At 32.7% G+C, this 13,591-nt stretch overlaps 1 protein-coding gene and 1 pseudogene across 1 annotated transcript in view; both read right to left on the bottom strand.

Moving 5' to 3' along the window:
• Positions 1-1,571, bottom strand: part of LOC106763135 (kinesin-like protein KIN-14I) — a 12,805-nt gene extending 11,234 nt beyond the window's left edge. Inside the window, exons 1-5 of the mRNA XM_022782019.1 lie at positions 1,337-1,571; positions 871-1,037; positions 646-748; positions 211-452; positions 97-112 (exon numbers count right to left, since the gene is read on the bottom strand). Of these exons, the coding sequence (XP_022637740.1) occupies positions 97-112; positions 211-376 (182 nt within the window). The 5' untranslated portion in view covers positions 377-452; positions 646-748; positions 871-1,037; positions 1,337-1,571. The remainder of the gene's footprint in view (positions 1-96; positions 113-210; positions 453-645; positions 749-870; positions 1,038-1,336) is intronic.
• Positions 1,572-6,173: 4,602 nt separating this feature from the next.
• On the bottom strand, positions 6,174-7,668 carry LOC106763344 (annotated as a pseudogene).
• Between the last annotated feature and the right edge of the window lie 5,923 nt (positions 7,669-13,591).

The following is a 13,591-nucleotide window of genomic DNA, read 5'->3' as shown; positions in this document are numbered from 1 at the left end:
AGACGTACGGTCGGAAATCAGGAGAAGCAGACAAAAGATAGAAGACAACGTCATCAAGGTTAGTACTTCGGTCCCAGTAAATTTACACCGTAACACCTATTTTTCATTTTTACTGCATGTGTAAAAATGAAAACAAAAATTCATTTAGTTATTATTTCTGTTCAACTATACAAATCCAGCGAACAGGCCAAGGCCAAAAATAAAGCTTACCAACTATTTTATTAGACTCCATATCAGTTGTGAGAGCATTCGTGGATTTTTCATTGATGGATGAGTTCCTCGACAAAGAATTAGTAAATGGCTCAGAGTTTTTTCTCACAAAAAGATTTTGCAGAGATTGTGGGTTTGACAGTTCCACCAAATTTCCACACACCATTACTCCCAGTATGTTTCTATTCACTATAGGACTTAAGGGCTAAGACGCTGTTCACAATCCTGGCTGTTTTTCCTCCCTGAAACACAAATCAATGATTTAGCAGAAAACAAACACGAAACACTATCAAACTTCCAATTTCCAAGTACTCAGTGTTGCGAAGTGCCAAGGAATTATATGTTGTTATATGTGTCATTAAAAATTCAGTTCACCGTGACACATTTGTCACTCAAAGTTTTGAAACTGAAATATGTATGTGGTACTGTACATACTTGTTCAAGATCAGATGACTCAAAGGTAGGAATTTCAATTTCTTGCACAGCCACCAGAAAGTTCCTCACGTTTTCAAAAGTCTGATATGCCGATAATGGTGCCCTATCAGGAATAAGTGCAAAATTAAGAGGACTCTCCACAACCTTTAAGAGTAATACAGAGTTTACATTCGAAAATAATGGAGAACTTAAAAGCGAGTATAAAAAAATTAAGACCATGCTAACCTTCGGTACAGCACCGGGTTGAACCTTATTAAGGACATTACAGAGAATCATCCCACTTCTCAAACCAAGCCTAAACTCTTCCTCAGAGGGCTCTGCTGGCAAATCCTTAGCTGCAACAACTCCAACCATTTTCCTCAGCCACCCAGCTGCTTCATACCTTCTGAATGCTGCATTTCAAATACTTTCAATTTTATGATAACTATTTCACAACAAACTGGAATGAACCAAGCCGCTAAGCTTCAGTAAAAGCAAAACTATCAATGCTTAGGATTTGATGCGAAAAACCCTAAGATGGAGTAGAAACCCTAAACTGACCGATTGATCAGTGTAAATCAATGTTAAATCGGTGGAAAGGGATTATAATCGGTAAAATGTAATTATAACGGTGGAAAATGTAGAAAATGATGTTTCAATCAGTAGAATCGAAGGTAAAGATGAAAGTATGTGAAGAGAAATGAAGACTTACGGCTTAAAAACTCTCTCATGAGAAGCTTCTGATGCTCCGAGTGAATCTTTGGAAATGAGAGTGTTTCTCGCGAGAGACGAAATGTCGAATAAAAATATGCTCTTGTGACGAAGTGTTACAACCGAGAAACCTGACTGTGTCCCTGAGAGTTAGGGTTTCTGTGTGAAGATGCTTCATACTGAGAAAGAATAAGTTATTAGATTTCCACAAGATGAAATGTGAGAGATATTATGACTTGTTTTTCAAAACAGTCATAATATATTACCAAAATTTTCCATCCCATTCATGTATTATAAGAGATGTATATACAGAACTTCCTTTATAATATATTTTAAAATTATTTACAAATTTGTCAATGTGTTGTATAAAATTTAAGTTCCAATCATAATTCATGACTTGTTTTGTTAGTGATTTATAATTTACCTCCAGGTTTGAGTATGAAGAGAAAGTATGTGATGTTATCTATGATGATTTCTAATTCACAATATATTAGTCTTTTGATTGGTGACTTGAAGTTGATATAAGATGATAGAGTTGAGGTTTTTAATGCTTTTGCCAATAAATCTTTTCAAATGCATATAATGTTATTTTGTATTATCAACTATTTTTGCTATATATAGAAACTTATCGAGTTATAATGTGAAAGGTCATAGAACATATTTAATTTGTGAAGAAAACACATCATATGAGTAGTTAAAATATGAGAGGAAAACAATATATTTCGACATCTTATTCTAAATCCATTTCATCCATGTATTGAAAAAGGCCTTCAAAGGACACTAAGAACATGACATTTATCCAATTCCATTAACTGGTGTTCAAATTTATGAGAAGGTGAAAGGTCTTCATGTAGATTTTAGAGAAAATATTCTAGGAACTTAAGGGATGTCGATCTTCATTGAATTTCATCAAGCATGCATGTTTTAGACGACTGAAAGTGACTAAATTTCTTTCATTAGAATTGGATATAATAAACTCATTGTTATATAACTTTCCCATGAAATATATCTATATTCTTCGTATGTTTTTATTTCTACGGTCATTATATGAAAGTAATATGTAATCTAAATGTTTTTGAGTATTAAAAAATAAACTTGAAGGTCAACATAAAATAAAGCAACCAAAAAAATAATACTAAGAATGGTATCAATTCTTCTAGTCAATCTTGGTTTTAATATAAATCATGTGTTAAATAAATTAAAAAATTAATAATTTAACATATATCTTTATAACTCAATTTTAAGAAATTAAACGGAATATATCTTAATGTGAATGTGCAAATGACAAATGATATATTATACAAAATTTTATTCTAATGTAATTAATGAAACTCAATTCCAATAACCCTCTTTTCAATTTTCAATCATAATCTTTAAATTATTGTTATTTCAATTAAATTTCATCTTTATGAATTCAATCATCATTATATCTAAGTTGATTTTGATAAATAATTAAGATTAGACAAATAAAACAAGTTTCTTGAAAAAATATACTTGAAAGTAACACTTACTTGTAACGATTTGATTCCCTTGCCAAAACGTTATCATTCATTATATTATTATAATACAATTATCTTAATTAATATTATTGCCACTGAATGAACCAGAGGTATACTGCTGTGATGATTTGTTTGGATGCTGCCACCGCGCATGAACCAAAACTATTTTCTGTTGTTCCAGCTGTGTGGAGAGGGCAGCAATATACGTTTTCAATGTCCACCGATTCAAACAGCAATATACGTTTTTTCTACCAGCTTTATACACTAGTTAACATTACCAACACCGCTTCACGTGGCAGCTGGCTCAAAGCGAAACAATTCACTTACAGCACCAACTTCGGACAACCATCCAGTTGAATCCAGCCAGTACCCAAATATGCTTAACAAAACCAAAGTAGTGACCAAGACACCACAACACAGAAAACACACAATTCAAAAAAACAGAATAAAGTAACATTCTCTCGGCCAATATAAGTGCAGGAAGGTTCACTCAAGATTTTACTCAAAAGACTGAACGTTACTCTCAATTTAGGCTAATTCTTGAGGTGACATCTCAAGTGCAGGAGGAGTAACTCCACTCACACCCTCTCGATCAAACAAAACCAGAAGAAGTTTTAGAAGGACAAGCAATAAAAGGCATAAAATTGAAAAAAGTTAAACCAAACAGATTGAATTTAATTTTGGACAAAACAACTCATGAGACAAGCAAACAAAGCACTTTAAAAACTCTATACACACCTTAATCACACCAAACAGAAACCAAATAAAACACGGATTCAGTAGAGTAAAGAGGATTGAAACCCAGAGAGTTAAACACAATTTGTCATGTCAAAAAACAGAATCCAATTGCAGACTAGTAGATCTCAATTTTCAGTCCAGTGATTTACTGTTTCATTGAATTTTTTGTGGCAAACTACTGTTGTTCTAATGATGTTGCAGCTTCTGTCATGCACACACACCATATGCAATTCTGTTAACTACTTAAGATCTAACTAGCTACAGTTGTTTCGTTTAAAAAAACATAAACATACTGACACAAATATAGACTAGATGCAAAGCAAAATCACAACTATGGAACGTTTCTCCTCCAACGATGAAAAACTTAAAACAATCAAACCACTAATGAAAACGAAAACCAAATTAAATCAGAGCAAAAGAGAGGGCAAGAGAGAGCGAGAGAAGGCATGAGTTGTTAGTGGGCGTGAATGAGTGCACTGAGAAAATGGGAACGAAAACAACACACCTGAGTGAGGGCGCTGAGCGTTTGAGCGAGAGACAAAAAGAAAGAGAGTGTATAAAATTTAAAATAATCTGACTGAGAGTATGTGTAAGAGCGAGGGAAGTATAATTCTTAATTTTATCTAAATCATAATACTTCATGTCTTATAAATGATCTCTTTTAACTCAAATTGAGCAAAAAATTGTAAATATAAAATGAATTTCTTTAAGAACTTTGAAAAAAAAACATAAAGTTATTATTTACATTTAAATGTTATAGAAATTGTGATATTTCTTGTCCAAACACAAAGTTATTGTTTATACAAATTTAACTCTATTATTATAAGTAGTGGACGATAGTAAGATAATAAGTACATCCACCAATTGAATTTTAAAACAAAAAATTTTGTAATCCTTTGATGAAACTTTGAAAATGGTTAATTTTTAAACTTTATGAAACTTTTGAAGTAGTATATTAGGTTTGGGATAGTCTTAAAATGATTTTGTGGAAATTCAAATTTTGCATACTAAGGGAATTTCATCCTAAGAGGAATTTATAAAATTAGAAAAAAAAAATTTAAATATGAAATAAAATAAAATGAATGATTTTTTTTCATATCTTTAGCCATAAGAAAAAGAAAAAAAAAAAGAAGGAAAATAGATAAAAATGCAGAAATAAACCATTCATATTCACTTATTGTTCATTAAAGCCCTATAAAATTAATTTTAGTTAGAAACTAATGATACGCTAATTTTATTCTCACTGTTCAAGCTAAAATTCATTACGAGAGTTTGTTTCATCTTCTTCTTTCCCTATTGCCTTTTAAGTTTCCATTTATCACTTTTAAAAAAGTTCCTCAGGTGTGATGATAGTAAATAAGAAGTATATCCACCCAATTGGATTAGTTTTAAAAAAAAGTAAATATAATTTTGTTTTATGATCTCTTTGATGAAACTTTTGTAATGGTTAATTTTTAAAATTTATAAAATTTTTGAAGTAGTTGGATTAGGTTTGAAATAGTCTCAAAATGATTCTTCATAAGTTCAAATATGAGATTATTTTGGGACAATTTTGCTTAAATTTACCATACAATTATTTTAGGAGTTTTTTTAGCGAGAGTAAAAACGAGAAAAGAATCTCTCAGACTAGAGCATGTGCGTAAGAGAAAAAAGTAATGTGAGAGGAAGAAGCCCAGGGAAGATAAAGTTCGAGCATGTGACGAATGTTGATCGGAGGGCTGAGAGTTTTCAAGTGTGAGGAAGAGAGGGAGAATTGTCCGATAAAGAGAAGATCAAAGCGTATTGGAGAAGTTTTCTTTTTTCTTTTTCCTATTTCATTTTCCTTTTTTCTTTAGCCCTATATAAAGGGGTTGCGGCCATGTAAATAAGGGTTAGACATATTTTTTTAGATACATAGTTTTACGCTCTGTAGATTAGGGTTTTTTAACACTTTCTATATAGTAGGTTTTCGTTTCCTTGCTTTTGGAGCACACTCATGATGGTGACAGCCCGTGATGGCTTCGATTGTGCGTTTTGTTTAATACATTTTCGTGTACTTTTGTTTCTCGTTAATAATACTTTCGTTCTTGATGTTTCTATTTGTTGAGTGTTATATGATTATGATGTTTTGATTTTTTTTTTTCAATGTTTCGTGTTCTTGTGTAATTATATGAATTGAAAATGAATTGAACTCGAAAGTCTGCACATCTATAATTCCTTTTTGGAATTAAACGACCTCGAGGAGGGGGTGCATTATCGAGGAGATGTCTTCTTAAGTTGGATAGGAGTTCAATAAATAAAGACTCATCATTTCTATTTTTTTGTTTCTAGTAGTGTGATTGTATGTTGTAATTGGATTGCGTTTGAGAATTGTGAAGGAAAATATCCAAATTTCTACATTTGTTTTGGATGTAATAGGACCCCGAGGTGGGCCTAGATTGTCAAGAGGTCCTCTTGAGATATGTTAAGCTTCATAATTGTCAGACTAAGTCCAATTTCAATGTTGTATTCTTATACAAGTAATGGTTTTGACTGAAAAATAGAATACGAACATATATATATATTCTTAAATATGTCATAGCCTCAACCCCATACAAGCCACATTTTTCAAGTACCAAGCTAGAAACTAAAAATTAGCTCCTTGAAAAGAATAACAAAGAAGCACATATAGAGTTGCATCTTCTCCATCAACTTATTCTCACAAGCCTAATGAAGAACTCGGGAAATCCAAGCAATTCTATTTACAACCGTAGAAGCAGACCAGCAGCATTTAAGTAAACCTGAATTCCTAGATATTAGAACTTATGAGAAAAGGAAGAAAGCAAGAAAGGTAAAGACAAAAGCTTATGAAATCACATACCTCTGCCTTCATAGAATCATCTTTGTTTAGCTCCTTCCATATATAATTGTCATATATCTCTAACACTCTTTGTGTAGGAGCATTACCCTCTAAGTAACAAACGGCTGCATGCCACCAATTGTGTGTCAACCTGAAAGAACGAAGTTTCTTTAGCTGATTAATAGAAAATTAGACAAAACCATGGTTGAATGAATAAAGTTCTTACATGAAAGATGAAGCAGAACACCAAGATGATGAACATTCTTCCATGAACTTAACAGCTTCTCTAAAACAACACTTGTACTGAAGCACATGGCATAACTGCAGAACAAAATTCAATTATTACAGTAATACAGGACAAAAATATAATTTATGGAAATTTCTTGTTACAACTTATTTCTCAATTGACAGTATCATATGTTCATAAATTGTGACTTCATTACGCCTAAACTAAAGCTTGAGATAATTCCCTAATCAATGGTTATTTCTCAATTGACAGTCTCGAACAAGTGCTTGATCACCTTAGCGCCACCCACGTACTTTCCTTGCACGAAAACCTGAGGCAGCACCACATGGCTCTCGCCTAACGCGCGCTGTAGCTCCTCCCTGTAAGCTAGGTCCATCGACACGTCCCTCTCGTCCACCCAAACCCTAAACCCCTTCAGGATCATGTGCACCGCGTTGCAGTCCTCGAACGTTCACCGAACCCCGTGCAGGCTCGTTAAATACACCACGATTCGCTCCTTTGTCTCGGACAACCGAAACGGCGTCGTCATCGTCGTGCTCGAGTCCCAACATGCTTTTGATTCCGATTGGGACTCCGATTCTGGAGCCTTCTTCGAGGAGGATTCGAACAAGGTACAGAGCTTCCACACCATTTCCCGCGGATTGAGGTTTTTGCCAACTCGGTGGATCTGTAGAACCGATTCAACGAACCGGACCGGTCCAGACTCTGCTGGCTTTGAGGAAGGTAAGGTTTCTGCGAGTGCTCAGAATGAATCGTGTTCGACCGGTTGAAGAACGGAAACCGCGACATCTTCGACAAATTCAACACTCTCCGAGCTCCTAAGCGCAAAGAATCGAAAGAATTGTTTTCCTAAAAGAAGACGTGCACAGTGAAGGCTAGGGTTATGAGGGTTTGATTGAAAGAGATTGATTTTGAGGGAGAAGGAACAGATCGTGAAGACTAGGTTTCTGGGATAGGCCAACGCGGAGAAGAGATGGAGGCTAGGGTTACGATGGTTTGAGTGAGAGAAACCAATTTTGAATATGTGAATGAGTGATACGGTTTAAGGCTTGATAGAAAATTTTTAGTTTCTATTTTAATAACTAATAAAATGTGAGTTTTTATTTTTATTTTTTAATAATTTTTAATAATTAATTTTTAAAATCCGTATATAATATTAGTAAATAATGTTTTTCTAGATTATATACGAAAATATCCGTATATAAAATCCGTATGTAAAATCTGTATATAATTTTTTTTAGAAATCCGTATATAAAATCTGTATGTAATACATGTGTTATCTACGGATCAAAATCCGTATATAAATATCGGTAGATAAATATCATTTTTCTTGTAGTGAAGAGGTATGTGATGACATTTAATTCGCATTAGCTGCTAACACAACCGAATCATTACTGACTTTGGCTTCGGAGTACCTTCTACATGTAACCTCCCCGCACGACTTTGAACGAACGATGACATGAAGAACAACCTTGGACCTTTCTATAGACTTGGACCTTTCTTAATCAAATAGTCTTAAACATAATACTCACATAACAATCTTTGCCTTTCGAACAATATTTTGCTTCCTTCAGATCAGATCAGTAACACTACACCTTACATTCACACCACGATAAACTGAAGCAACAAGATTTACTTATTTTTGTGTGACTATATTAAATTAATAGAGTTATTACCATCAATGTAGTAAGCACACACAATAGTAAATGTTCCCCATATATTCATAATTTGTCATATATTTTCTCTTAAAAAGCATTGTAACACATCACCCACCTTCTTCTGTTTACCATTAAACAAGGCATCATGTAAATAGACCCTAAATATATTTGTTTTTTCATTTTGAACACAAATGGTAAAGTAGACTTTTCAAGGTCTCACATCACACTAGCTAACGTCAAGGCAATTTTAAGTATGAAGTGGTATCAAGTGTGTGAAGATAAATTAGGTACCAATAGTATAATTAAGGCAAAGTTGAGAAGGATAAGCTGACACAATTTTTCTTTCTATATAGATGCATTTATACACGTAATGTATAATGTATGATTCAATTTTTCTTTTATCTTCAACTCTAAGATTCATTGATTGCTGGGTTTGTGCACGAAAGACCGCCTCTGTCATTGCTGGTTATAATATGAAATAAATTGTTATGTACTTTAACATGTTTTTTATTGCATAAATTTTGAATTGAACTTCATAAATTCTGAATTGAGTTGCAATTAGCAAAGAAATTGGTTTATTAGTTGATTGAGGACATACATATGATCAATGCAAATAAAACAATTCAATATCATTTTCTATTTTTAAATAAATGTTTGAGTTAAAGAGTTATGTGATGAAATTTAATTCGCATTAGCTGCTAACTCAACTGAATCATTACTGACTTTGGCTTCGGAGTACCTTCTACATGTAACCTCCCCGCACGACTTTGAACGAACGGCGACATGAATAACAACCTTGGACCTTTCTATAGACTTGTACCTTTCTTAATCAAATATTTTATCTATTAATTATATAATTAATAAATTAAGTTAATAATTCATGAAAATATAAAATAATTTAAATATGTTTTAAATAAATTATCTCATAGCATTCTTTATCAACAAGTTAACTTCATCTGAATATCATCACCGCCTCCCATAATGCCTCCTCGGTCTCCCATAATGCCGTCAATGCTGCTTTTGTCACAACCACCTCTACCTTCCTTCCACTTCAGGCACCCAGAATTCAGCCACCGTACCATTTTCCTTGGATGGATACTAGTGGGAGTAACGGTTGTGATCGTCGTCTACGTGGTTTGGCTAATATTTTCGAGGATTTTAGCACGTGTTCCGGCACCGGCTCTGGCTCCGACTCCAGCATTGCAATTGGCGGAGGAATTCGTTTTGGAGGTGGCTGAGGACCTGGTTGAGGAGGAAGGTTCTCCCTCGTCTTTTCCTTACTCTCTTTCCTGTACTAAAGGAAGGTATTCCTTCTATGAGAGCTCCTCCCTGCAGTTCCCAATATCATCCTACACCTCTTATTGAACTTTTTTACCCTTTATATTTCTGTAAATCCTGAATGCACCCCTTTACTGATTATTTCTTCACTGTTGAATTGCATGGTGATAAAGTATTCTAGTGGTAGTCATTGTGATTTAGACGTTGGTAGTAACCGTACTAAGCTGACACAATTTTTCTTTCTATATAGATGCATTTATACACGTAATGTATAATGTATGATTCAATTTTTCTTTTATCTTCAACTCTAAGATTGATTGATTGTCGGGTTTGTGCATGAAAGACCGCCTCTGTCACTACCACCTATAATATGAAATAAATTGTTATATACTTTAACATGTTTTTTACTGCATAAATTTTGAATCGAACTTCACAAATTTTGAATTGAGTTGTAATTAGCAGAGAAATTGGTTTATTAGCTGATTGAGGACATACATATGATTAATGCAAATAAGACAATTCAATATCATTTTTTATCTATAAATAAATGTTTGAGTTAAAGAGGTAGGTGATGGTATTTAATACGCATTAGCTGCTAACACAACTGAATCATTATTGACTTTGGCTTCGGAGTACCTTCTACATGTAACCTCCCCGCACGACTTTGAACGAACGGCGACATGAAGAACAACCTTGGATCTTTTTATAGACTTGGACCTTTCTTAATCAATCTATTAGCAAGTAGGGTTCAAACCACTGTGACTAGCACAAATTATCAGAGAGCACAAAAGTTTTCTACATCAGGGTGAAGTGAAAAGAAGCTTGGAAGAAGAAATATGTTTCATGATCATGACACAATAACTTATAACCACTTACAGTAAAAGAAATTGATTGGGAAGAATGATTGACATCAACTAATACAATTTCGGGTCAATGAGTAATGAAAAATACATTCTTCAAAATTTTAGAGTTGAGGTCTCATGCATGATAGGATCTAAGCAGGGTTGAGTTAGCTAAGAAGGTCTCATGTATAATACCTTTGATTGCCGAACCGGTTCGTGTTCGCGATAGACCACCTCTGCCACCGCTCACCCATGTTGATATTATTCTGAATTACACAACTGTCTTTTTCAGTTTATACACACTGATTGTATTCATTCTTTGTTTAACGAGAAAATTGTCTCACTTTCTCAAGCTTTCTCCCTCTCTGCATATTACCTACCTCTGCATAATAGTTTTACAAAACTATAACAACCCATGTTTGAGTTAAAGAGGTAGGAGATGACATTTAATTCGCATTAACTACTAACACAATCGAATCATTATTGACTTTGGCATCAGAGTATCTTTTACATGTAACCTCCCCGCACGACTTTGAACGAACCACAACATGAAGAACAACCTTGGACCTTTCTATAGCCTTGGACCTTTCTTAATCAAATATTTTATCTATTAATTATATAATTAATAAATTAAGTTAATAATTCATGAAAATATAAAATAATTTAAAGATGTTTTAAATAAATTACCTCTAAAATAATTTAATCTTAATCAGTATCAAAGTATATTTGGTGAAATTCTTCTCATGTGTTTTCTTTTCTAAAATGAATCCTTATGAAAATTTAAGTTCCAATCGTAGTTCTTGACCTGTTTTGTTAGTGATTTATAATTTACCTCCAGTTTCGAGTATGAAGAGAAAGTATGTGATGTTATCAATGATGATTTCTAGTTCACAATAATCATGAAATGATATAGATGTTTATATTAGTCCATTGATTGATGACTTGAAGTTGTTATAAGATGATGGAGTTGAGGTCTTTGATGTTTTTGCCAATGATTCTTTTCAGATGCATATAATGTTATTGCATATAGAAACATGTCATGTTATAGTGTGAAAGGTCGTAGAGCATGTCTAATTTGTGAAGAAAACACATCATATGAGCAGTTAAAACATGGGAGGAAAACAATATATCTTCGACATCATATTCTAAATCCATTTCATCCATATCGTAGATTGAAAAAGGCCTTTAAGGGACACCAAGAACATGACATTTATCCAATTCCATTAACTAGTGTTCAGATTTATGAGAAGGTGAAAGGTCTTCATGTAGATTTTAGAGAAAAAAAGGCAATTGTGACTAACATATAGAAGAAAAGGTCAATATTTTTTTATTTTTCATATTGGTGCAAGTTAGATGAGCGACAATGTATAAATATCAAACATGTTGAAAAGAATGTGTGTGATAGTTTAGTTAGAACACTTCTAAATATAAAAGGAATATGAAGGATGGTGTAATGCTCATTTAGATATGATTGAAATGAATATATGATAAGAGTTAACACCAAAAGAAGTTGGTAAGCGAACTTATTTTCCTATAGCATGTTACACTTTGTCTAAAAATGAGAGAACAAGTTTTTGTTGATGTTTTAAAGGAGTAAAGGTACCATAAGGGTACTCTTCAAATGTAAATAGTCATTTATCTATACAAGATTTGAAGCTAATCAACTTTAAGAGTCATGACTCTCATCTTTTAATTCTATAGTTATCATCCGTGGCCATACGTGGAATCTTGCCAAAAAGTATGAGGCTTACTATAACTCAATTGTGCTTATTTTTCAATTCCATACGTAGCAAAGTTATTGACCCTCAAAAGATGGATGAACTTCAAAAAGAGATTGTGATTGTTTTTTGTGTCGACTAGAGATATTTATTCCTCCTTTGTTTTTTGACATCATGGTGTATTTGATTGTTCATCTTGTAATAGAAATCATATTATTATCTACAATGGATGTATCCAGTGGAATGATATATGAAGATTTTGAAGGGATATCTGAAATCAATGTTATTCAAAAGCTTATATTGTTGAAAGATACATTGCATAAGAAGCTATTGAGTTTTGTTCGGAATACATGTCAAAAACAAGTTATATAGGAGTGTATGTTTTGGCAATCCTGTAGAACAATGAAAAAGTCTTCAAGAGGTGTACATGTGAAAAGTAAATCTAGAAAAAAGGTTTTGCAAACAAATTTATACATATTAAATAACATAAAGGAAGCCATACCATATCTAACTAGACACAAGGACATTGTCAAAGATAAAAACCCAAGACAATAAGAGATATGGGTGTTGATGGAGCATAGCAAAACTTTCATGACTTATTTTAAAGAACAAATCATGAAGAATTTGTCTGCATTTTAGTATATTGAGTAGTAAATCAACTATCAATACTAAAAATGTCACATAGATTTCCTTCTAAGTATTTATATTATGTCATTCATTTACTTTTTTTATTATCATTTAATTTATCTAAATAATTTTACCATGAATATAGTGTAATAAATAAATTAGAAGCTATGAGTGTGACTATTAAATCATGCAACAGATTACAACCATTATTCAAGTTGATAATAAAATTGATAAATATGAGATAATATGTCATATATAACTCACTGTTAACTTTCATATATATTAATAATTTTAACTTCAACTAACTTTTGCAGAATTTCAAATACTCAAGTCTAATAGATTCAAAAACATTAGTTTATATTTAACAAGCATGCCAAAGTATTTTCTATTTAAATATAAGAATATAGAGTAGTTAGAGTTAGTATACAATACTTTTATATATATTAATTAGTTATTTGTTACAATTTTTAAGATTTTTAAAAATTTTGAACTATTTCTAGTTGATTTTGAACTGTGTAAATGTATTTGTGTGGAAATTTCTAACAGTTTTGTGGTAAAACGAATTTGTAAATGGGTTCCGTTATTTTGACATCCAATTTTTGACACACATTTGACATTGATAGGTGTCAAGTTCCAATTGGTTGATTTTTTTTTTTTTAAATTTTGGCCTGCGAAATGAAAAGGGTTTCAGAATTTTTTGCTTCCAATTGTACCCTTGGCCAGTTTCATAACCTTTTGTGTTGCAGACTTCGTTTTCTCTCCGACGTCTCCTTTCGTTCTCTCTCTGTTCTCTTCGTTCGTCCTCTCCCTTTGGTGTTGTCGTTCTCCCAG

The sequence above is a fragment of the Vigna radiata genome, chromosome 6, assembly GCF_000741045.1.
Source record: "Vigna radiata var. radiata cultivar VC1973A chromosome 6, Vradiata_ver6, whole genome shotgun sequence".
Classification (NCBI taxonomy): domain Eukaryota; kingdom Viridiplantae; phylum Streptophyta; class Magnoliopsida; order Fabales; family Fabaceae; genus Vigna; species Vigna radiata.
Note: the sequence above shows the minus strand (reverse complement) of the source record. Positions and strands in the feature narration are given on the sequence as shown.